Source organism: Podarcis cretensis, assembly GCF_951804945.1.
Source record: "Podarcis cretensis genome assembly, chromosome: 1".
Lineage (NCBI taxonomy): Eukaryota > Metazoa > Chordata > Lepidosauria > Squamata > Lacertidae > Podarcis > Podarcis cretensis.
Window position 1 is genome coordinate 87381186 of NC_137170.1, and position 25822 is coordinate 87407007.

Consider the following 25822-nt stretch of genomic DNA (forward strand, 5'->3'; position numbering starts at 1 on the left):
AGGGCCCTGCACAACCAGTGGCATCCTTGCAGTGCAGGTTTCAACTCACAATAATTTGCCACCCTCTCAGGATCTAGATACTCAGGGCAGCCATAGTGCCTAGAGGAAAACAAATACCAAAGCTGCAAGTAAGGAAGCCTGGAAGGCCCATTCCTTCTCCCTTGAAAAGAGCCCAAGGGAAGAGGTGATTTGTATCTCTGCGATTCTACCTCTGTGGAATTCCAGAACTTTGTCTGCTAGGTAAACAAGGGCCCTGAACATTGGAAGAGGCAAGTGGAATGGGGGGGGGTGACCTCTCCCTTTCTTCTTGCATTTCCCTAGATGCAAATTACTGCCTCAGAAGCCACACTTTGCAAGGGAAAATGGGATTTTCATGGCAAAACTTCATATTATAGACATATTTTCTCTTTTAAAAAAATGAAAGTCAGGCTGAAATCTGGATCAGAAGACCTGTGGGTGGGAAGGAGATGCTTTTCCCCGGCAGCCATTTTTCTGCTTATAATTGCCTTTCCCCTCCCCCTGCTGCTTTCCTCTCCACAGGGAGAAAGATATGGGAGGGGGGCTGTATCTTCTTCCCTGCAGGTGGAAAGAGTAGTTTAATGGGAACTAATCTGAGTGGGAAAACACGCTGGTGGGAATACCTTAAGCCTTCCCAAGCCACCATTCCTTTACGCCCAATTACAGCCTCCTGAAATTGCTTTTTAAATATATATATATCTGAAAAAGTTACATGCCACTACATATTGACATGTAGGTTATCATTCTGCCCCCCTTGGTTCAACAGCAACCTCAGAGAGATTCCATGGAAGCATGACAGATTGCTCCCAAGTACAGCCTGGATTGCACATCCCCAAAGAAGGACTGGATAAAAATATACATAAATTAGTAAGTCTTTGGAGTCAAATACTGAGAGCCCAGGAGTCTTCCCCTCTTGGGCATGGTGGCTCCTCCATAAAAAAAGGAAAGGAAAGGGAGAGAGGGAGAGAGGGAGAGAGGGAGAGAGAGAGAGAAGCTCATTTTTCTGGCAGCTGCAGCTCTCCGTAGGAGCCTTTACCCCACAGCTAAGAAAACCACAGGGAGAGTCGTGAGTGACGCTTGACAGATCAGTGTGGCAGCAAATCGACTGGCAGGTTGAAGAAAGGCCAACAACACAGCCATGCCAGGTGAACGGAAGTCAAACAAAAAAATTGGGCCTTTGAGAGCCCTGCTCCTTTTGGGGAGAGGACTTGAAGTGCTGGTGCGTGTGTGAGATTTATTTTATTTTTATTTTAGCAGAATAATAGCTGGAAGGGAATGTGTCAAGCTGCTCCCACAACTGTACCTCCTCAAAGTCTGCTTTCGGTTAAAAAGAGAGAATGTTGGGGGCAGGAGGGGATCCATGTACAGCGTTGCATGTCCATCTCCATGGGAAATTGATTTAGCACATAATAGCAAGATTCGCGTGGAGAGACAGAGAGAACCTTCTGCCATGTACTAGTAGCGCAGGGAAGGGCTGGCAGCAGCGTGGGAAGGGAAGATGATCAGGCCAGTCATACAGAGAAGCAAAAGGATGCCCACCAAATTCTACTAGAATAGGATGAGCCCTGCAAAGGAAGAGAGCAGCAGCAGCAGGATGAAGACGAGGCATGGAGAGAGCCAGGAGGGTAGGCTGGGAGGGGGTGTGGGATGAGATGCAGCTCGGGAAGAGAAAAGCATGAGGCAGCACAATTTCCTACCGTAACTTTGCTTTCTGCAGGAGCGGAAAACTTCGCTTCCATAGGGGCAGCAAGAAAGAGAGACACACGTCAACAAAGCGTTACCGCCCAAATCAGCCCAGGCCCTCAAATATTCCAACATGTGATGGAAGAGGGGATTTATAGCCCCTGGCCCATGAAACCCATTGAAATTTGGGAGAATGCAAGTGGACAAGAAGGCAAGGCATACGGACATAACCTAAATGGTAGAAGGTGCCGCTCTGCCATTGAAACTCATAAGGACCTGCCTGGGGAGTGAAATCTAGCAGGAAACTAAATTAAAAACTTGGGCTGGGGTGGGTGGGGTTGCAACAGCCATTTCTCTAATAATCCCCACATGTTTCAAGACCCGGGTTCAAAACGCCCAGCACCAGTAATATCTTCTCCACTTCCCTAAGCCACGACCCTCTCATTCCCTTTCCCCCAAGCTGCAGCCTCCACCTATGTCACAGCAACTGAAGTGCCAGCTGATGAAAGGAAACCTTGCTGGGTGGCAACAAAAGCCCCCTATTATGTGACTATATAGAGCATAACTTGCAGGATCAGATCAAGATCCACCTACTCCAGCATTTATGGTTCCCAAATGGTAGCTAACCACAAATCCCCGCCCCTTCCACCACCCTCCCAGCAAACTCACAATCAGGACATTAACTTGAGGGCCAACCTCTGTATTTTGTCCCTAGCATCTGGTAATAAAAGATACACTGCCTCTGAACAAGCACATTTTATATTTAGTTATTATAGTTTATGGCAACAGATAGGCCTACCCCTCTCTGAATTTATGGAATGCCATAAATTCCGTAGCCACCTAAGCTACGGACCAACACTATGTACCATCCTAGGGAATTCTATATGGACATCATCTTGCCTGTCCTAAATATATTACCAATGGGTGGCATCAAGTTTCCAGCTTCAGAACAGTGCAGGCGATTAAACCAACTTCAAACTATGGTTTAATATCCTGACTTGTTCCAAAGCTGGTAACCATTGTTTCCTGGTTTGGACAAAATAGGAAACAATGCTTTAAGTAGCGAGCTTGTTTGCTCAAACATAAAGGGAGGGGCCAAGAGGCTGTGTGTGTGAGCAAGAGATAGGATTCAGCTGAGACAGGGTAATGTCATAAATGTCATAAATGTCATAAATGTGATTCTGCACAAAGCAATTCAACCTGTCTGAAATATCTGTCTTTTGGTCCTTCTTTATATAAAACACACACAACATGCCACCGTATCACAGTGCACAGCTTCCCTTTGGATCCCCCCTTTTGGCAATGTTGCCTCCTTATTCTGAAAAGGGCAGGGCTTCTATCCCTTGTAGAGATCTGAGACAGGTCAACTTTGCGAAGGTGTAGTTTCTCCCATCATTGCAACCTTGTAGGAGAAACTATACATGTAAAATGTCACTTGTTAACGGAACAGAAACCTTTGCCTTTGTAGAATATGTACAGCTCCCAAGGTCTACAAACTGAGCTCTAACTTCTATCAGCTAAGCTCATCGCACCCCCGCAATCTCCCTCCCAAAGTGGGTGCAGGAGGAGGTTGCTATGGACAGGCGTAGGAAATCTTTGGCCCACCAGATGCAGCTGAATTACAACTCCCATCAGCCCTCGGCCATTGATAACGGGAGCTGTACTTCAGCACATCTGTAGGGCCAAAGGTTCCCCACACCTGGAATAGGCTAGTCATACCCCCCGCAACCCCAGCTAGAGTCTTTTTCTATTTGCCTGTTCTCTCCCCCCACCACCAGCCCCCAACATATCAGGAAAGCCTCTGGCAGGAAAGGGCAGAAGTAATACAACGCACCATGCGTGAAGCGCCCAAAACGCCGCGAGTGGCCACCTTTCTGCAAAGGAAAAAGAAAAAGAAAAAGCATTACCTCCGACTGAGATGGAGAGGGGGAGATAGGGGAAATATGGTGATGGGGCAGTGCTCACGGGATATAGTCATCAGTCACCACAGAGACCAGAACCCCAGCAGGAGGCCAGGGGCAAGGCCTTCCACCTACTTCTGAACTTGTCACCAGGGCAAAAAGTGTATCAGCCCCCTACTGCACCATCTACACAAAGCCTTGCAAGGCATGGGATCCACCAGAGCCAAGCACAATGGTCACACCCACACCATACAATTAGTGTGCATGGCTCCTGGGAACTGTAGTTTGATCAGGGTACTGGGAACTGTAGCACTCTGAGAGGTAGACTGCAGATTTCAGGAGTCTCTGGAGGAAGCAATGTACATTAAACATATGGCGTGGGTGTGACCCAAGGTCATGTGCTGCTGGCTCCACCAAAAGTCAGGAAAAGTCAGAAGGGCAGGAGCCTGAGTGGCTGACTTTCTGCCTCTTTCCTGGGAGGAAATCCTCAGAGAAATTGCCCCCCACCCAAAGATAAGCGTTCCACTGTTTAAATTCTCATCTTGCCGCACTCTGGTGAGCCCTGGGCAGGTGGGAGTCTGCAACATTTGGTGAGTCCCCTCAGAAGAGGCACATCTTGCGCATTTCATCACAGATGAAGATCCAGTCCAGTTGCCCCAAATGCGCAGGCACACGCCGGCACAGCAACCTAACAGTAACAGGCTGAAGTGCTGCCACTGGCAATGGCTTTCCCCTCTGCTCACTCTCTCGTCTCCGTCATGCTCTTCTATGTGGTTCTGAGCAGCTATCAAGACTTATGGGATCCATGTGGGAAATCATTCCTGGCACATGCATCCAGCTACAACTGGCTTCGTAGGTGACAGGTTGCCCAAGAACAGGCCAATCATACTATCCATCAGGGAAGGACGGCTCTCTGAATTCAGGACCAGTGAAACAGATGCACTTGTGTATGTGTGTAAGTTGATACGTGCGCGCGCACACACAGAGCATCTGATGCACAAAGTCGCCCACCCCTCACTCCCAGATTTCCTGCTGTCCCATCTCCCAGAAAATTTGCTCTACCAGCTAGATTTCCACGATGCTAATAGTGAGGTGAAACACCTTGTGCGGCAATAAATGGAGGTGACAGGATCATTCTGTGATAAGTAAGAGATGTGGTGATGCAGGGTGCTGGCACAAGAGAGAGGGTAATGTACACACCCACCCCACCCAGTTTGGCCTTTTCTCTTTTGTACTGGACATCATTGAGGTGGGAGGTATCAGAGGTATAAACTGCAGCCAGAAGAAACAAATGCTCCCAACAGCAACTGATCCAGGTGGATTTGTATTCCAGCCAAGCCAGCTTGCCCAAACAAGACTGGCGCTGGCGGGCAGCCCATGTGCCAGGCCAGAAAGATGTATGAATAGATTAGCTATGCTGTTGGTGGATAATTCCCCCATTAAGAAAACGGAAATGCAATAAAACGGCAGTAATGGATACCTGGCTGGCATCCTCCCTGTCGGGCACATGGCAATGGGCAAGCCCTGGCTCCAGGATCACATACCCAGCAGCTTCCTACTGTGGCACGTTGGGCAAAGAGGCATCTGGGCAGGCAAAGTGCATCCCTGCTCCGTGGCCAATAGCACAAGCAGCCCAAAATCTAAGGTGGCCACCTTGCTGGACATCCTGCTCAATATGAGTTGCACTAGGATGGTAGGAAAAAGGGGAAATGGCATTTGGACAAAGAGGTAAGTACCAAGCAAGAATGGTGTTGCAGCTGGAGGCTGCCAGGAGGCAAATCCCTTCTTAGCAATGAGGATTTGTTGCCTTGGCAATGAATGGGGATACAATAGCCTTGACTAGGGTGTACGGCCTAACCGGACTCCAGCCTTCTGTACCAGCCAGGGTCCTTCTTTCTCTGCTGCTCTCCATTCTTAACTGCATATAGGAGGGGAGGGAGAGATGTTTTGGATGGCTGTATGCTCCCCACTCCACCATGTGTGTCAGTCTGTTTCCTGCCTGCCTGGTTTGGGATGCAACAGCTCTCTGCTCTGCAGAGGTGAGACTGGCATCGCTGTCCTCAGGTCTAGAAAGCTCATCTCCCCTCAGGCTGCCAAGGCCGCAGGCCTCTGTAGAAACAGAGGAGGAAAGCCTTGAGCCATCTGATCAAAGATGAAACATCCTGTTTCCAAGGATGCCCAGACAGATGCTTCTGGACAGCTACCAAGCAGGAAGGATGACAACCCCCGCCCCGACCTCCTTCCTTATTTCATCTGGTGCCCTTGCTTCCCAGTCTCGCCCCTGCAGGGAGGGAAGCTGGTGGGGCATCCTGGCTGGAAGATCAGCGCTGGAGGGATAGGGTGGGATGGGGTGGAAAAGTGGTGGGATACGTTATTACTGGAGCAGGCAGTGATGGGGTGATGACATGCCCTAGCTATGCCTGCTGTGAATGATTCCCGTCCCCCTATTAGTTGAACCGGGGAGCCTCCCCCCCCTTTCGATCATCCCTGCTTGGAGGCCCCCGAGTGACGTCCAGGCCACGAGGAGCTGCGCTCCTGCCAGGTGCTGACGCGCAGTGCCGGATCATGACGCAGAGGCGCTCAGCCTCCGTGGCCACCGGGCTTGGGGATGGAGAGTAAAAAGAGCCACGACCCCCAGGATCCATCGCCTCGGGCATCTTAGGGGAAGAAGAGGCACGGCTCTTCTAATCGCCCCCATCCCATCCCGGGCATTTCTTAAAAGCCCCAGACAGCACCCTGCTCATCATCACCTCGAGCCCAGGGGCTTGGAAGGTGAGCGCAGAGGACCACCCATCTACAACCACCACCCTGGCGTGGCCAACCCCACCCCGGCAACAAGGTGGCACACATCCCGAGACCAGCGGGGAATCCTACTCCGGGAAAGCCGGGTGGGGCTCCGCGAGGGGTGCGCGTTCTCACTTTCCCCTCCGGCGCCCACAACGCCCTGATGATGCCTGCTGGGCACCCCGCCTGGGCACCCCGTTCCTCCCCTCCCCCGTCCCACGCCCGGACCCGTTACCTGGAGACGCTTCTTCACCCAGATCTTCTTCATGTCCGCCCCTCCGTCGCCCCCTGGGCGCCCTCCACCCCACCCCACCCCCCGGCGGTCAGCGCGATGCGGCGGGGCCGGGCTTGGAGGGCAGGGGCGGCCGGGGCAGAAGGAGCATCCCTCCGCGGGAAGCGGACGCCGGCCTCTCTCCGCTCCTTGCCTCGCCTGCGCTGGCAGAGCTGCCAGCCAGCCCGGAGCCTCGCCCGCCGCCCGCCCGCCCGAGACAATGACAGCGCAGGCGGGGAGGTGGGGGGGGGGCTGGGAGGAAGGAGGGGCCGGAGGGAGGGAGGGGTTGGAGGGAGGAGCTGGGGGGGAGAGAAATGAGAGGGGTGGCCCCCCACCCCGCAGAAGGGCTGCCTCCCCTCTAAGCCTGGCGGGGTGGGGAGCTTACCCCTCCCAGAGCCACCCTCGACAGCGCCCATCAATCCACGGTTGCCATGGAGGGCTTGGAGGTAGGCGAGGGTTTCTGCCCATCTTGGAAGATGGCGAGGTGGCCTCGTGGGAAGGATTGAGGCAGGGACGGGCGAAAGGGCGCCGCGGTGCAAAGCCAAGGCTCAGCATCGGGACGTGGGTCCCGTCTAGTGGGCATCGGCACTGCCCCGGTGCTTCCCGGCTACATCCCAAGAGCGCCCTGAGAAAAGCCCCTTGCAGAGGGAGGCGTCTCTCGACAGGAGTTTCCCACGGTACCTAAAGAGAACCTCCACGTTCAAAGGCAGCATACCCCCAGTGAGGAAGTGGCGGGGGGCGAGGGACAGGTAACAAGGAAAGGCTGTTGCCTTGTTCCTGCCCTGCTCGAGAGCTTCCCACAGACATTCAGATAACCAGTGTTAAAAGCAGGATGCTGGACCAGATGCAGTTTTCCTCTGTTCTACAAGGCAGTCCTTGTTTCCTCCTGTCTGAAGTTGTGAGGTTCAACATCCCCTCTCTCCCTTCCCCATCCATGGATAAAATCTGCCAGTACACAGCGTGACATTCACATGCAAACACACTACACTGCCCACTACTCTGAGCAGGACTACGCTTCCGCATTTTGTGGGTGGGTGTAGTAAGAGTTTTGCTCTAGGTGCAGCACAGAACAACACAGAAAAAGCAAAACTCCTGCTCAATTTAGGTTAAGTGGGAAAGACCAGGAAGGTGTGTTTGTGTGCAATGCGCGTGTGTGCGCGCACACACACACAATACTTATGGGTAGAAGGGCTAAAGCAGGTTGCGGGCAAGGGCTGCATTCCCTTGGTGGAGGGGTCATCAGTTGGAGCCCTCATGAGCCAGAGACAAAGGTGTTTGGGATTATCTACTCCAGAATCAAGAATACACCCTTTTCAATTTTCACAATGGCTACCTCAAATTAAAATGCCCAGACCTGTGCAGATTTATGCAGAAGTAAACCCCACAAGGTTTGATACATAGAACAGACTACTACAAATTTGTTCTTTGACATCTGGAAGGGGTAAGAGAAACCTTCTTTGCTCCAAGGTATGCAACAAGGGGAGAAAGCAAGTACATTTATCAAATAAAATACTGACCCTTTAACAATCCAGGAAAGATAAGAAGGAAACTAATAGGAAGATTGCATCTGTGATGGAGTGGAAGAGTAACAGTTTCAGAAGACATGGGGTGGGGAGCACATGAAATGGAGCTGGGGGCTGTACACAGCCCCTTGCCTTTAGTTTGCCATCATGTGAGTTAGAGGCTAACTATCAGATGGCAGCTAAAATAAGGCTACCAGCTTCACAAACAATGCCTCCTCTCACGGCCTTCTGCTCAAAATTTCCACACCTTGAACCCCCACTTTCAGTCAATTGTACTCCTCATATCCACTAAACCATTCATTCCTAGCAATCCCTCCAAACAGAAATGGTGAACCAAACATAGCGGACCAAGATCTCACCATAGAGGGTACTTCGTGCAACCTCTTCGGGGGCCCAGCAGAACCACACAGAACTCTGCCGACACTCTTGGCCCTCTTTCCAGCGATAGGCTTTACCAACACAGCCGCTCAGCTCAAGCAGTGCAAAGAAGGTCAAATCAGGACACTCTAACTCCAGCATAAGATGCATAAACTTAGGGAGAAATGGGAGCACTTCAGGATTGTTACAGAAGGATCACCATGCTGACTCAGACTACTTCATGCTGGTTCACCTTGGTCAGCATTTTGCCTTGTGCAATGACAGACTCCAGATGAGAAGTTTATAAGCTTACAAGCAGTACAGAATGGCAATACCCAACCTGTGAGCTCCCCTGAATGAGGATCTCTGGTTGTCATGCCTTGTGCTGAATCAGACCATTCGTCAATCTAGCTTGGAATTGCTTGCATGGGCTAACAATCGCTCTCCAAGGTTTCTTTCCTAGCTCCCCCTGGAGATGCTGAACCTGTGATCTGTCTGTGCAAGGCATGGATCACTGAGCTATGGGTCATCCCAAAGTGGTTAAACAATCAATCCTTCTTCCCATGGAAATCTGGGGATTGTGGGAGTGTGTGTGTGGGGGGGTGTTCCTTATCACTCAGCACTCTTAAAAGATTACAGTTCATAGGATTCTTTGGGAGGGAACCATGGATGTTTGCAGTGGTATATTAGTGCTTTTAAATGAATGGTGTAAATGTGGCCAGTGTGTCCACTCTAGCTTATCTAACAACTATCAACTCTCTTATAAGTATACTCAAGCGTCACCTTCATCTCATTCTCCCTCGGTTGTCCCTCTAGCCTACCAACCAACTTACTTTTCCCTCAAATGACTCTCTCTTTCTCTCAACATTTCAAAAACAGCAAAGATTCCTGCATCTGATGAAGTGGACAATGGTCTACAAGAAGCCTACAAAAGTTACCATAGTCTTTAAGATGTCTCAAGAATCTTTGTTGTTTGCACTATTGAAGGCAAGGTAATGTGGATAGACTGCTTCCACCCTCAAATGTATTCTTTACACACATCTAATGTGTACCCTCAGTTACATATTTAGCATGTTGCAAGTGTGTGAAAGGCTGCTTCCAAAAATGGATCCACTTAGATGTATTTGCTTTAAAGAGAGGCGGTGGTGATGTGCATATTCTTCCTCCTCCCCATTTTATCTTCACAAAACCCTGTGAGTTAGGCTTCATGGCTGAGTGGGAATTTGAACCCTGGTCTCCCTGGTCCTTGTCCAGCACTCTAACCACTATGCCACACTGGGTCTCATAAGCCTGAGGGCAGGAGGTGGCCTTACTAAGACATTCTGGGAGCTTCATATAAATAAATATTCTTGTAGATTTGCAGGACCAAAGCAGGCCATAATTAGATGTGGCGGGTTGAAATTGCATGGAGAAGGTGGCAGTCTGCATGAAACAATATGCCTGCTGCACATAGTCACACAACATGGTTCCTATCATCAGTAAAAAAATAAAAAATAGTGTGAATTGGGTACTAGCAGATAAAGAAAAGGAACATTAGTTTGAAATGGATCAAACGGTGCACACTTAAGGTGGAAATTCTACTTGAAAATATAAACAAGGCCTCACTCTGTGGGATATGAGAATCTGAGGGCTGACTGCGTCATTTCACACAGGGGGGTAAACATATCTTCCTCTTTTCAGATACTTTTGTGCAGACAGACAGCGACAGCTTCAAGCTTTTGATAAGCTGATTGTGCAGTCCTCACAGGGAATGAAAAGGAATTTGTACTTTCCAAAAGAAAAGAAGGAATAGTTATTTCACATCAGTCCAGAGCCTGGACACATGGGATCCCTATCTGAAAGTGTCATGTTGGCAAGATATAAGATAGGCCAAGATCTAGCTAAAAACATACTTTCTGAGCCTTTCTAGCACCAGAAAAAGAGAGGACAGAACTCCTACACCTTTAATAGTTGCACTAAAGAGGGAATTTCAGCTCTGCAAACACCAAAAGAGCGGAACTGCATCACAAAAAATAGAGAAAGGAGGGGCAGATTTGCATACATTTTGCATATGCTCATTTATAGAGAGAGATGCAAACCTAGGAAAAAATACTATAATTTAAATGGATATGCATTTCTTTAAAAATATTTCATGGAAGAACGCAGGCAATTCATATAAAACATGCATTTCTGAAGCTAGAAATGGGAATAAGCAGAGGTGGGGAAAACCAATGGCTGCATAGGCTCCCCTGGGTCCAATTCATAACTGATCCATTAACAATGGATCCACGCCGAGGTCTGAAAGTGACCCTTTTTAAAAGAGGTCATTTATGAGCTGATGAAGCCTCTAAATCCAAGTGCATTCCCAGTGGTGTCTGCTCTATTAGGACAGATGGGGCACTGCCCCACCAACCTCAGTCTGCTCTCAGCCAGCCCCCACCTGCTTGCCTCCTTACCTACAGCCAGACCAGGGGGTGGGGGCACTGCCTGCCAGCTTCCTTCTCATTAGGCTCAAGGCATATACAGATTAGCAGCTTAAAACACAGCAGTTGGTTCCCCCTTCCCACCCTCTGTGTACAAAGTAGCATTTTTAAATTGCTGTACACATCATGACATGGTTTATTTCTCCATCTGCCCCCACCACTACCATGCACCCAAATTATTATTCAATGAAGCTGTCATCTGCACAATGACAGCAGATGTCTGAGCCAATTTTGGTTTATTAAAAATAAAAAGAAGTGCAAAAAACGGGGGGCACACACTCACACAAATCTAGCAAGTGGATTGATACCCAACTCAAGTTCATTCCAAACTAAAGGAAACCAGGAAATGCCGGGGCAGTAATGCTCACCGATCTTCTAGTTAGGCTAGGTTGTGGGTGATTTTTCTTTTCTGGGAAGCTAAATTTGCAGTTGCTGCTGCCTTTTAAAGATAACAGTAAATGTCTCAGAAATCTCCATGTTGGGTTGCTATTGGGCCAGTGTCTTGATGCTAGAAGCATTCTTAAGGAGCAATGGGGGTGGAAGGAGATAGCATAACACACAGTGGAATCCCTACGGACTTGTTAAAAAGAAAACATCCGCAAAACTAATCCTTTTCGCAGTCATTGTTTTTTTCCTAACTGTGGGCAGTTAGTATACTGGAGAAGGTGAAAGCAACGGTGCAGGCTGAAAAGCTTTTAGGGGTCCATTTGCATAAGACATTTTTATATGTTCACAAGAGAAATGTGGGCTGGATGAAACTACCGTCAAGAGAATGCTCAGTGGGGCTGAAGACGCAACACTTTCAGACTAATTGGAAAGGGGATAAAGCCAAATGATCAATGTTTGTCTAGACCCCATTAGTTCCTCTCTGTGCTACTCCTTGCTCACTTCAGTTCCACACAGACGTCAATATGGGCCCAGTGTCAGATCCAAGCAACCCTCATTTGCCCTGTTTTGTACTACCCAGTCTTTCACAGAGGAAGGCAGGAGCACCTGCTAACACCTCTCTTCTCACAGCCCTCCCCTCCCCCCCCCCGCTCCCCCCATTACACATTGACTTGCTGGACTCATTTACCCTGAAAACAACTTCCTGGTACTGGTTTTTGAAGCAGAACATGAGCTTCAGAAACTGAACACAACAGTTTCCCAATTGTAAGAGTTTACTGACTATAAATAGTTTCTCATTTGATCGCTTTTCTTCTTGCAAGTTATGCAACATCACAAATTCGACAAAAGAACCCCTCCCACAATAATAACCACAATGCAGCACCAAATGGAGCAACGTTATATAGCACACTAAAGAAAAAAGAAAGATTCCAGGTTATCCAGTAAAGAGAAGCCACAGAAAATCAGAAACTAAACCAGCCAGAAGATTTTATATGCTGTAGTACATAACCAGAAATAGTTTTGAAAACTGAAAGAGGTTGGAATGAAATATTAAGTTTCAGAATAAGTCTGGTTGAATTTATAAAATAGCAGCAGCACATCCGGACACATTTGCTACCCAGTTGCGGAGGCTGGGTGCGCAAAGAAATAAGCGCACTGGCATTTTGTGGGTTAACAAGTACAACAAAATGGTGCAGCCTGGAGATTTTCCTGTTTGGCATTCCAGCCATTCCATTTCTCATCTCCCCAGTTTTGTTCCTCCCTCAATGCTCAGTCAGCATTCCAGCACCATTCCAGCATTCCTGGATTAGAATAGCTCAGCAACAGTTACCTGTGCTCTGGTAACCTCATATTTAGATGACTGCAACACATTCCATGCACGGCTACCTGCAGCTAGCGTGGAAGGTGGCTGCCACTTTTGTGAGTGGTCCTGTTCAAACTGCACTGGTTTGCCAATATGCTACTGGGATCAGTTCAAGGTTTTTGTCACTCACTTACAAATCCCTGAATGACTTTGGTCCCAAACACTTAAAACTCTTCTCTATTAGCTGCAGCCTGCAGAGGAAGCCCTCTTCATGATCCCATCACCAAGCATAGCGTATGGGGTAGTGATGTGGGGAAGGGCCTTATCTGTGGTGGCGCCCCATCAATGGCACTCCTTCCCCCTAGAGTAGGAGTGGGCAGATGCCAGACTTTCTGGAACCACTTTGGGTTTTTTAATCGAACCCCAGGATCTATGGGTGCAAAAGCTGTAACAGTTAATATCAGATTATTTGGAGCCTGAGTCGTTTTAGGGCTTTCAACACCAATATTAGCACCTTGAAGCGGGCCTGGAAATGAACCGGCAACCAATGCAGCTGTTTTAAAACACAGCATCTGGAAGGAACCCCAGCCAGCATCTGGCTGCTGCACTGTGGACCAACTCAAGTTTCTGAGTCGTCTTCAAGGGCAGCCCCACGTACATGGGCAGGATTCTTTGGAGAAAGTAATGTGCTTTAAATGTAGAGTGTGTATGTAGCCAGAGCTTAACCTTCAGTGACCTGAGGAGAGCTGAACCCTACAGAATGGAAAGTAGGCCAACGTACATGGACTACATTTTTATTCTTCGGCTATGATGATGGAATTATCACCAGTCACGGCTGTTGTGAATGTGGTCACTTTGCATAACTTAAGCTTTACATAGATTGTACTTTTTGTATTTTATTACCCCGCTGATTGTGCTGTTCACAAGACACCTCCCCCACCCCCCGTCTATACCCGTAGATACAGCTGTCAAACGTGGGCTCCGATCCATGAAGGCTGGTGCCATAATAAACCTGTTAGTCACAAACCCCTTTATTCCATTCTTAAGGGGGGGGGGACATCCCTCAGTCTCCTGAAACAGTCAAAATAGTGACAACGATTTACCAGGGACTTGAAAACAGAGATTGCTCTTGATAAATAAGAACAGTTGGAACATTTGCTGTATATTTCACACATTCGTGCACAGGATGCAGATATTCATTTCCTCCACCCTTCCACATTTTGGGGAACATGGTTTTTTCATCTAAAAAAGGAAGCAGCTGACATTTTCTAAGCTGACAGGAATTTTAAAAGGGCCTAATGCAGAGAGTACTAGTGTCAGGGAGAACACTCCCTTCACCAGGATTTCCTTTGATATCATCATCATGGCAAGGACCCCAGACTGGCTGTGGCCTCTCCCACCATGTACCCAGGCCTGCACCTTGCGGAAAAAGATCCGGCCAGGGTGCTGACTATGACATCACCAGCTTTATTTGTGCCTAGGAAGCCTTGAGGGGAGAAGGGAGCAACCAAACTGCAACTTGACCCCCCTTGTTTAGCTCTCTGGGTGTCTGTCCACAAGGCTAAGTTGCTTAAGATAGGCTGTGTCATTCACAGCACAGTCTCTTCTCCTCCCTGCAGTGCCATGACCTTCAAGGGACACGGGCCTGGCCTGGCATTTTCCCAGCCGCAGTTTAACAATAACATGGAAGGGGAGCTGCAGCAAGCTCCTGACTTTATTGTTTTAACTCTTTTTAAATTGTTTGCTTTTCACTTGTTTGTTTTATTCTATATTTTAACTGAGGAAGCTTTAATACCCCCAATGGCTTTGCTATTGTGCATTTTAATTATGTATTGAGTTTATAGCTGTAAGCCACTTAGAAGCCATTTTGGAATATAAGCAGTATATAAATCAATAAATGACATTACAACAACAATCATTAAGGGAGAATCTCTTTGAGTCCCAAGCCTCACGTGTGGCAAAGTGTCTGCATACTTCCTATCTGCACTTAAAGACTATATATAAATAATGCCTAGTGTACATTTACCAACTGTGTACCTACAATGAACAGTGTGCCTTGAAATGTACCTCCTGCTCCAATCACAGCCTATGGTGTTAAGGTCTGAATGCCGCTTTGAAAATGCAAAAATAGGTTATGTTATTATGAAAAGGTACCCAAAATTCCTCAGCTTGCAGCGCATGCAGCATCCCCAGAGCCACCTAGCTATTTGCTCATGCCACTTGCTTGCTGCTTCATTCATGGTTTGCGTAATGTAAAAGAAAGTGTACATATTTGCATCTGTCAAACACTGAAGCGTAGGAGTGAGCCAGAGTCCCAGAAAGGCATAAGCTCCATGCATAACACATGTATATGCGCAAGCTGAACAAAAGGTGAAAGCCATTAGCACAGTAGAAGTACAAAAAATACCAGGAGGCACCAGATTTCGTTCAACAGACAAGCCTATAAGAAACAGCCTGCTGTCCTGTTGCTTTTACAAGAACAAGCTGATGGAGTGTGCCAACTAATGCTCACCTCTGTGTGTGTGTTTTCTGGCAGAGCTCCTGAGCTTTTAACACGGGGGTGGGAACTTGAAGCCCTCCAGCTGTTGTGGGGACTCCCCATCCCTGCTTTAGCAGCTGCAGGTAGGTGAAAATTCAGCTAGTAAAAGCTCAGTCCCTTCAGGTAAAAAGTTTCACCTGCTGGTTTACTGGCTGTCATGCAGCAGTTAAAAAATCACAAGGGGTGGGGAAATTGGACAGCCCTGATACTAGCATGTATCATTTACTAAAGATCTCCAGCCACAAACACCTGCACAAGAGGCAACCTTAAAATGAACCATAATTTTAATGTGAATGAGCAGCATGCTGGTACATGATGCTCAGAAGTTCCCATGGCGCTACTCTCCCACTCCAGCTGCTGCCACACCATGAATGAAACAAGTCACAATATGGCTCATCACATCATCCAAATCTCGGCTCATGGTTTGTTTCTCCCAAACAAACAACTGTCAGTAAGTGAAGAACAAACCTTGGTTACTACTTATGGTTTGTTTGAAGAGAAACAAACCATGAGCCTGGGTTCAGACAACACAAAAAAGCAGACTCTGACCTGTTTCATTCATGGCTTTGCAGCAGTAACAGCAGGGAAGGAGCTCTGTGGGAGCTTCTGAACAGTATGCACCATCATGCTCCTTATTCCCATAAAACCATAGTTTGTTTTAGACTATGGTTTAATATGCAAACCAGTCACAAAACACTAGAACCAGAAGATTAGCCACAGTGCACATAAGACTACACATTCTAAACAAATTGTCTTTCAACACACTAAAGACCAATACATCTCACAGGGTGGCCAGGTGAAAGAGTGGGCAAGATTTCCCCAGCATTAAATACTGTGCCCCCTTCATGGATCACTGCCTTGCCATGGTGAAGGGGCTTGAATAACTCAGAGAAGCTATGAACTATGCCGTGCAGGGCACCCAAGATGGACAGGTCATAGTGGAGAGTTCTGACCCAACGTGATCCATCTGGAGCAGGAACTGGCAAGCCACTCCAGTATCCCTGCCAAGAAAACTCCATGGACAAAGACAACAGGCATATAAAAGATATTTTCTGTGCAGAAGAGTGAATTTCAGCTAGATTTTTATGCACAAAGGTGAAGCAGCCTGTCCTCTTTGCTGTGTGCCCAGCCTACATCTATTAGGGTCTACATCTATTATTCCATAACCAAGACCAATTTCATCAGCTGCAAGCCTGCAACTTACAAAACAGTTCAAGCTACCAGAGGCCACACACACAAAGTTTTGAATGGCTTTTAAAGGCTTTTAAAAAAATTCATTAATTTTGAATGTGAAGCTAAGTGCTCTCACTCAATCAAACCAGCAGGAGCGCCGATTGTTGCCTGAGCATACTCAGCCAGCCTCTGCCACAAACTACTGCCATGGGGTTTGTGTTGGGGCCAATTTATACATTTGATTTTGGCATAATCAAATGGTAAATCTTTTCTCTCTCTCTTTTTCCAGGAACATACAGGGTGCAAGTGGAGAAATCACATGTTTAATAACTCACTACCTCCTGTTAAAATACTTCAGTTTTTGCACATTGAGAAGGAAAATACTGGAGAGAAGTGTTCAGCCTATAGCCTGCTTCCCAAACAAACAAACATATTTCCTGTGTGCAGAGCCATTTTTTTCCTTTTCTTTGTTAGGGAGCGTTTAACTATCCAGGCCATTTTCTACGCTGACTGTGCTCGATGCAGTTTAACCACCATAGAAATGCCCTCCATTTCGCATATTGTGTTAATATCAGCAATAAAACAAAAAAACACCATCATCAAACCATTACTAACCACCAAGACGACATAAGTGAAGCACAATACACAAAATGCCGGAGGCTTGCAAAAAGAACAGCTGAGCAGCTAGGCGGCATCTCTCCTTTCCTGTCAAGTGGGACCTGCCCAGCCCAAAAAGGTGGTCATGCCATCCATCCACCCCCATCCTGAGAGCACAGTACTGGCTGTTCCATACATTCAGGATCAAAGCTACTTTGAGTTGGTGCTCCATATCATGGTACAATACAGCACACACACACACACACCCCCAGCAAGTGGTGCAGTGGGGAAGGAGACCTTTAGCGCTTGCACTGTCCCTTGCTGCTATAACACTTTCCTGTTGTTTCACTGCTTTTGCTGCAATGAACGTTGTCTTCAAATGCTGTGAGTGGCCTTGGCAGAGCTAGCCCTAAAAGGCAGAATACCAACGCGAGATGCCAGAACTTACCATGAGCGCCTCCCTTGTTCTCTTATAAGGGCAATGGCACCCACCTGAGAGGTGCCGGAACTGGGTTCTGAAGAGTTCCGGCTGAAAAAAAACAAAATCCTGCCAATGCTTAAATAAATAGCACAGGGATGGAGGCTCAGGTCTAATTGCACTCACTCCTCTAGACCTTGCAATCTAGCCACAGAGACTCTCCCCAGGCCACACCCCTTCTCCAGCCACACCCCCTTTCCACAAGACACACCCCTCAGCAGCCTTGCTCCACATCCTTAGTGTGTGTTTTTGCCTGGCTGTCATGCATCTTTGAAGAATGAAGATACTCTTACTTGCCTGGGCAGAGCAGGGCAGGCAAGTGTGAGTTGAAAGTAGCCTACTATACAAAGGTAAAAAAATAATATATTGGTCCACCCACTTTTGCCTTGGGCCCTGCCCACCAGTGACATGTGGCCCCTTGAAAGGTCTTTCAGAAAGGAATGTGGCCCTCAAACTGAAAAAGTTCCCCACCCTTGATGTACTGCAAGACCACTGCACCTGAGTTATCTTTTCAACTTGTTTTCTACTGCTAGCCACACCCCTTCATTTCTTATATATTGCTAGTTGTTACTTTGAGGCCATCTCTTAAAGGAGCCTTGCCCTCATACCATTTTTCCGTGATCTCTGTTCAAAAAAAGAAATACAGTGTTCCTGCACCTTTAATAGTGGTATAGAAGACGAAATTTCAGTGGCCATGGTTTGTCGTGGAAGCTTACATCTCCTGAATTCTCTCTTCTGCACAATTAATAGGGACCCTGTCCTTCTTTGTTGCATCTGACCTAAGGCTGAGAGAAGGTTTTCCTTAGTAAAGGGAAGGGGAACCTGTGGCCCTCAATATGCTTTTGGATCAATTCCACATTCTGCAGTTTTCCCTCTCTTTTTTGGACTTATGTAGAATCACAGCACTGGTTGCGTATGGAATATAAGCATGGAGCAACTTGAAGTGATATTTGCTTTCCTGTCAATAGATTTTCAGTGCCCCCAACTCACTTCTGCTACCTTTGTAGGGGCAACCCCAGTAGGCAAATTTTGACTTGCTTTGTCAGCTAGTCAAAATGTCTGGCTGCAACCTTGTTCCTCCTCCCCTGACATCATACTGCCCTTCTGAAGTGTAATTTCAGATGAAGGGACCATTTGCAGCTTCCTTTCCTAGCAGTTGCTCTCTTCCCTGGAGGTACTCAGAGGGCCTCTGGACAATCCCCACCTCCCTTTCAAGTCCTGGGGCTTATTTGAAAGTTCCACCTCTGAGCAGAGTGGCCATTAGGCTGAGAAAAGCAGCCATTTCAGGCAGTGGATGCTGAGAGAGTAGGGAGAATGATGGCAAGATGCTGGAGGGCTAAGCTGTATGTATGCCATGTGGTGTACCCCACAGCTCAGAAACTAGCCTGTTGCTCTCAGGAGCAGTGAAGGACAGTCTCTCATCACCAGTGCTGAGGTAGAATTCAATGCCAGGCTGCTATGAGTCAGCTGTGAATGGGCAGTTGGAACCATCTTGTCCTTTGCCTCAGGCAGCAAAATGTCTTGGACTGGCCCTGGATGAAAAATAGGACAGGGCTCCTGCACCTTGACTGGTGCTGCTGAATTTTCCTCTTCTACACAACTACTAAAGGTGCAAGAGCACCTTCCTCTTCCACATCTGGTTGCTCTGCTTCTATATGCTTTGTGAACCAGAATTACAAGCCCCAATATTTTTCTTTTCTGAGCCAGAGAGGAAGCCTTTTTTTCCACTCCCAGGAAGCAAAGCACCAAAACCGTTTTAACCTTGGAGCTGGAGAGCAGAATGGGAAAGATTATCCCCAGAGTGCTGTGCTGCACTTCTGAAATGCTCTGAGCATAATTAGTTATAACAAGAATCTCATTCAGCTCTCACTTTCCCTGCCTGCTATTCAAAATCTCTCCAGATTCCCCTATTCAGAAACTCAAGAGATGTAACTTTATTTTACCCTGTCAATTGACTGCACAGCGTTTTCGTGAAAAGTTCTCGGTCTAAGGTGTTCATTTTGCATTGTTTTTAAACTTATCTATGCTTTTTGCATAGTTTTAAAAACCATTTTAAAGGCACTTTCAGACAACCTGTTTATTGAGCATACATCCTGATTTGTTTGCAGGCATATTAGGCAATGTTGGCCATTTAATAAACATTCATTAAAATTTGTTTACAGGGAGGTTAGGCAACTCTGCATCGAAACAAGGGATACACAACACTTTCCAGGGCTTCCCCCCACAATTTCCTGATGGAAAAAGTCTTATCTTTAGGGCAAGCGGATTTCTGAGTCAAGGCCTCTCAATCAACTAGAACTGTGCAACCTGGATTTGCCAACATGTGATTGAATGTTTGTAAGACGCCTTGAGACTCGTGTGAAAGTTGACTAATAATAATAATAATAATAATAATAATAATAATAATATCTGGCTCTGAGTGAGTATTGCCAGCTTCACTGGGTGTGTTTGGTGGAGACACCCTTCCTCGTCTTTCCCCCCCTCCTTGCCCTGAAGGTGGTGAAACATGTCAGGAGCCAGTGGGAGTGGGGAGAGAGAAGAAGCCGGCCATGTTCTCAGGCATGAGACGGCAACACACAGAGAAAAGCCTAGATGCCTGAGGAGGGTTCAGTGCAATGTTCTAGTGTAAGCACTATATTTACTCCCCTTGTGGGCCTGGCACTTGCCCTCTGCCTGGTGTGTAACACAAGCTCTGGCTGCCCCACTAGAATCTGAGGGGCTGGCACATTCCGTCACAAAAATAGCCACCAAACCCCAAGCGAGAGGCTGACTGACTGGACAGCTGCAACAGACAGAGCCGTCACACAGAAACTGGGACTAGCAATGCATTTGGGACGTGCCAACCCCCCCCCCCCCCGCAGCATGTGGAAGGGTTGTTCTTGGCCCAGGGATGCTTCCAGTTGGACAGCGCCAAAGTCACTCAGCTTGACACATCTGGGGGGCAAGGCGACCATTTTGACTACCACTTATGCCAGATTTTAGTCCACTTATCCGCTTGTGCTTCTGATGAGGAGGAGAAATGGGGGTTGCACTATGGCATGAAGATGTTTTAAAAGCAGAGAAAAAGCAATAATGTAAAACACATGCTTTTTGATTATCTTGGTCTTGAGGTGCAACCGTGCTATTAGATCCCTAACTGATACGGTGGGAACTCAAATGGTTTCAGTGTCCAATAGGGTGCAATAAGCAGGCTATCCGAACTCTGTTCCCCAGCTCCCTGGCAGTCATGCACATCTGTAGAAGTTCTGTCAGTGACTTGTTTGGAAAGAGGTTGTGCCTTTTGAACTATGAATCTTGATGGATCCGAAACCTTTGCATCACTTTGGAACTATTTATTAGCCACATCTTTGCATTTGTATTTCAGCAGTCCTAAGCAGGATTTAGGACACAGGCCCAGGGCACTTCCATGTGCTAATTTATATGTCTCCTCAGGCATCCCCAACATTGTGCTTTACAGTACACCCAGCTTCCCTGTAAGCAAAGTGAAAACATGAATCGCTGGCTTTTTAAAAGAGGAAGAAGAGGCAGACGATCCAGAGCACAATGCAAAATGCTGGGGCTCTTGTAATCAAGACTCTTTCCCCAAAGTGTTTAGGATTTAAATTGCTGTTTTTAATTTGCATATATTTAAGAGGGGACGCAGGTGGCGCTGTGGGTTAAAGCCTCAGCGCCTAGGACTTGCCGATCGAAAGGTTGGCGGTTCGAATCCCTGCGGTGGGGTGCGCTCCCGCTGCTCGGTCCCAGCGCCTGCCAACCTAGCAGTTCGAAAGCACCTCCGGGTGCAAGTAGATAAATAGGGACCGCTTACCAGCGGGAAGGTAAACGGCGTTTCCGTGTGCGGCTCTGGCTTGCCAGAGCAGCGATGTCACGCTGGCCACGTGACCCGGAAGTGTCTCCGGACAGCGCTGGCCCCTGGCCTCTTAAGTGAGATGGGCGCACAACCCCAGAGTCTGTCAAGACTGGCCCGTACGGGCAGGGGTACCTTTACCTTTACCTTTAAGGGGGGGGGTAGCAGATTTTATTATAGTCTACAGCACTCAAAGGGAAGGGGTGTGCGTGTGTGTCTGTCTACATCTATCTATCATCTATCTATCTATCTATCTATCTATCTAGCATCTAGCATCTATCTAGCATCCCTCTTGTTATGTCATTTCCTTGTGCATCTTGGTAATAAGTTGATTTCTTTTTTTAAAAGAAAGAGAAAGGAAACCTTGGAGTTATCCCATTTTATCCTCACATCAAACCTGTGAAGCAGGTTAAATACCACCCAATTGTGGTTGGAGCTTCCTTTCTCTTGGGGAAGAAGGAAAGTGAACTGTTTCAACACAACATGACATGCAACACCTGTGGGACATTAGAAGTGAGGCTACATCTGCAGCAGGGGCGTAAGTGTAGTTTGCCCATACATACTCATGCCCACCTTCGATCAAAGTCAGCATGTTATTAGTAGAGGTCTCCACAGGGGGAGTTTTGACACTTGTGAGCATCCAGTCTAGAAAAACATCCTGATGCTGGTTAGTCAACAAAAGCAAAATTGAGCCGATTATATCAGTAGGGACAATGCTGGGAACACATAATGAATCATATTATGAGGAGTTTGGGGGATCGGTCTGGGCTCCTTCCAAATCTTGGGATCTGGGTGTGGGGATTCGGTGGAATGTATAAGAGCAAGCTTGCCAAAGCGGTTCCTTTGTCAAGGTAAGTGCCATAAACAAAGAAGAAAAAAAGCCAGAGAAATGTGTGAGAGCGGAGCTGGAGGCAGAGAGAGACATGTTTTTGCTCTGTGTTGGATTCAGAGCTGTAACTAATTGAGAAGCAAGTGTGAATGCTGTGAGCTCCTCCATCTTATGCTCAGGTTGCACTTACATGCAAATAAAACTATATAGCCTAAAAACACCACAGTTGACCTTCATTCCATGGAAACTGAACACTGGATAAGTGGTGGAACTCCTGGAGTCTCTTACTGCTCAGAGGCTGAGTTGGCATTTAACAGTACGAACCATATGAAACAAAGAAAAGTGATTAAGCACAGCAGGTGCAGAGAGGATCAATGATAATCTAAGGCGTGTGGGAAGCCTATCTGTGTTTGTAGCATGGAAAAGCAGATCAAAGAAGAGCTAACCCTAATCTCCTGTCTAGGCAGCTAGTCCTAGGTACTAAAAAATTTTTAAAAATTGTTTAACCGAGAAGAATGTAGAGACTGCCAGCATGGGTCAACACTGGAATACAATCTGCAATGGGATGTGAAATAGCATATATGGCATCTTTCATATATTAAATAATTATAACAAGCCCATACACATTTAGGATTAGGAAACATGGCCTCTAAGGGCAGAGGATGTTACATTTGGGAATCTTCACACACACAAATTTGGTAACAGAAACGGCAACAAACCCACCACCTCTTTTTCATTATACCTAATCCTTTCTTCAACACATGCACACACAACTTGCTCACTCTTGCACAAAATTACAGTGCACATACACCAGGATATCCACACATTGAAGGAATGCCTTCTGCTATCCAGAGAGCAGAATAAACTCTTTCTTTGAATCAACCTTGGTGTCATTTGACTTCCTTCCTCCTGTCCCGGAGCAACGCAGACCCAATCGGTGAACTCAAATAAGGCTACAACATAAACACATGTTCTTCCCCCACCCGATCCCTACATCCTGGTCATGCACAAACACACACCCATTGGGGTACACATTTACTGAGTTCTACTGTTCTGCCAACCTAGCAGTTCAAAAGCACGTCAAAGTGCAAGTAGATAAATAGGTACCGCTCTGGCGGGAAGGTAAACAGTGTTTCCGTGCGCTGCTCTGGTTTGCCAGAAGTGGCTTAGTCATGCTGGCCACATGACCCGGAAGCTATATGCTGGCTCCCTCGGCCTGTAAAACGATATGAGCGCCGCAACCCCAGAGTCAGTCACGACTGGACCTAATGGTCAGGGGTCCCATTACCTTTACCTTTACTGTTCTGTTAGATAGGCCCTTCTGGTGAAAAAGGAAAGTTTGTCACCTCATACCCCTCCAATTTTTCCTTTTAATTCTCTAGTGACAGTTTGGTGGGGGTTATTTGTCAGCAAGGGAACAGGGTAAACTCAGGCAGAGCCACACCATACACTTAAAGCACATTCAATACACGTTTAAAGAACATAGCTTTCCCCCAAAGAATCCTGGGAACTGTAGTTTGTTAAGGGTGTGAAGAATGGTATCTCCTGGAGGGCAAAACTACAGTTCCCAGGATTCTTTGGAGGAAGTTTTAGTTTTGCTTTAAATGTATTTCCTTTATTTGTGTTGTGAATTATCTTCAGTGTATTTTACCTTGGGACAGTTGTTTAGAAGGTGCCTAAACAATAGATTAATAATAATAGTCATGTGCTTTAAACATCCACTGAATGTAACTTAATGGATGGTGTGGCTGGTGCTATTACCCACAAAGCAGAGCTCAAATCGGTTGATTACAGATATTTTGCAATCCTATGCCTCCCCAACCAAGAGTAAGCACCACTGAACTCAAAGGGACTTACTTCTGAAAACACGCATATATAGAATTGCCCTGTCAATCACTCTTGTTGGTTTATCCATAAGGGCAAATCAGGAAGCAGGAGACTGGGATTTAAAAGCAAGCACTGGATTTTCCAACATCACATGATGCCAGAGTGGCCAGATGCAAAAGAGGGTGGGGCTCCTACACCTTAAATAGGCATAGGGAATTTCAACAGGTGTAGCTGGATTGACAAGTTAAATGTTAAAGAGTGCCACTGTCCTGTTCTCTTTTTCACATGGTCATTCTACATTACCTTCCGAAGAGAGAGGCCCACTGTCTCAGTTTGCCCTAGAGAAGGCATGACCTACACTGGATTAAACTCAATGCTTTTCTATGAAGGCTGCCACTCCCCTACCCCCCTGCTTCTGGCGCCTACAACACTTTTATCATGATCTGTATCAGCACCTAACTTTTGACCGAAACACTAATTACCGTAGACTGGATTATTCCATTGTTTTCATTATTCTGGTGTTAATTGTCCCCAAGCAATTGAGGGGGTCTCTGCTTAGAAAAGCACACCATGCCTACCATGGAATAGACCTACCTTTTCTGAAACCTGCAAATCTCAACTTTCTCCTCACAATTAGCAGCTCTCTTGTTGCAGAGAGAGTGGGTGAGTGATTCATGTCAAAGCCTCAGAACAAGCAGGTGTGGAGAACTCAAAGCCGAGGATCTGAAGACTCACCACATTCCTGGAGGGGGACAACATAAATAGGCTGCCCAGGTAGTTTTACTGGCACTTAGTCTTGCTCTACCCATTGTGGATTAGACATTGGTCACTCCCCTTTTGGTCTTTAAATAATCTTTCCATTCTTTAGCAGAGTGCAGACTTCTTGCATCTTATAGACTTTGCTCCTTAGCCATACTAGCCTCACATTCACTATATGGTACTCTTATCTCTCTCCCTGCCCCCCCCCCCCCGTTATGATCTGACTTATTCACACTATCACTTGACTCATATATAGACCATCTTGTGTACTAATCAATTCTTCCAGGTATAAAAGCTTTTCTCATTCTTCCACAGCTGTTCTTTTTTAAAATCCTACCTTAGCTGCTGAACTGAAGCTCAGTTAAGCAAAATCTTCAGATTTTCTTATGCATCTGATAAGATCCACTTCAGCGGGCAAGATTGGATTTTTGCAAAGCATAGCTTCAGAACAATGAGAAACGCACTCCGAGCTGGGAGAAGTAATCAATACACAATACAGTCAAAATACGGGTCAAGCAAATGTGTGAGTGAGCCCCTTGTCTCATCTTTTCAGCAAATGTCTTGGCCCAACTCTCTGAAGATCCAGCTCCTTCTCCTCCTTTCTGAGAGCATCTTCATATTACTCTGCCTCCATTGTACTCCGACTGCTAGTTTGTGAAGCCGCACTTACAAGACCTTAGCCACAAGCCCTATGAATCCTCTAGCTCAAAGCACTTTTTCCTCAAACCAGCTTCCATTTGACCAGAAAACTTGCCTTAAGATGCTTGAGACAGGTGCCAACCATGGTACCTCTCATAGGATTCCCCTACTGATCATCTTCTCACCTGTGGCGAGAAGGATCTGAAACTGGATCTCCCACTCCACGCACACCCTCTTTAAAACAGCTAGGTGGGGGACTGTTTTCAATCAGCGCAGTGGTGGGGATCTTTAAGCTCTTCCCTTGTCTTATTTCCCATATGTACCTCACCCCCTCCCTTGCTACAGAAGGAAACAAGGCAAATACCTGTATGATGGAATCATGGAGTTGGCAGGGACATCAAAGGTCCAACCCCGGCCAATGCGGAAAATCTGCTGCTACAGCAAT

The 25822-nt window shown here is 47.0% G+C and overlaps 1 protein-coding gene across 6 annotated transcripts in view; it reads right to left on the minus strand.

Annotated features, from left to right (window-relative positions):
* The window catches only part of SPEG (striated muscle enriched protein kinase), a 102631-nt gene that overhangs the window by 68437 nt on the left and 8372 nt on the right, over positions 1-25822 (minus strand). The window contains exons 1-3 of one of the 6 annotated variants that reach the window (XM_079947033.1): positions 6622-6808; positions 3536-3575; positions 1716-1745 (exon numbers count right to left, since the gene is read on the minus strand). The exons of 3 other annotated variants lie outside the window; for them this stretch is intronic. In XM_079947033.1, coding sequence (XP_079803159.1) covers positions 1716-1745; positions 3536-3575; positions 6622-6654 — 103 coding nt within the window. In that variant the 5' untranslated portion in view covers positions 6655-6808. Of the gene's footprint in view, positions 1-1715; positions 2334-3535; positions 3576-6621; positions 6809-25822 lie in introns of those variants that run through there. 2 more of the 6 variants (XM_079947034.1, XM_079947032.1) reach the window with 2 other exon arrangements.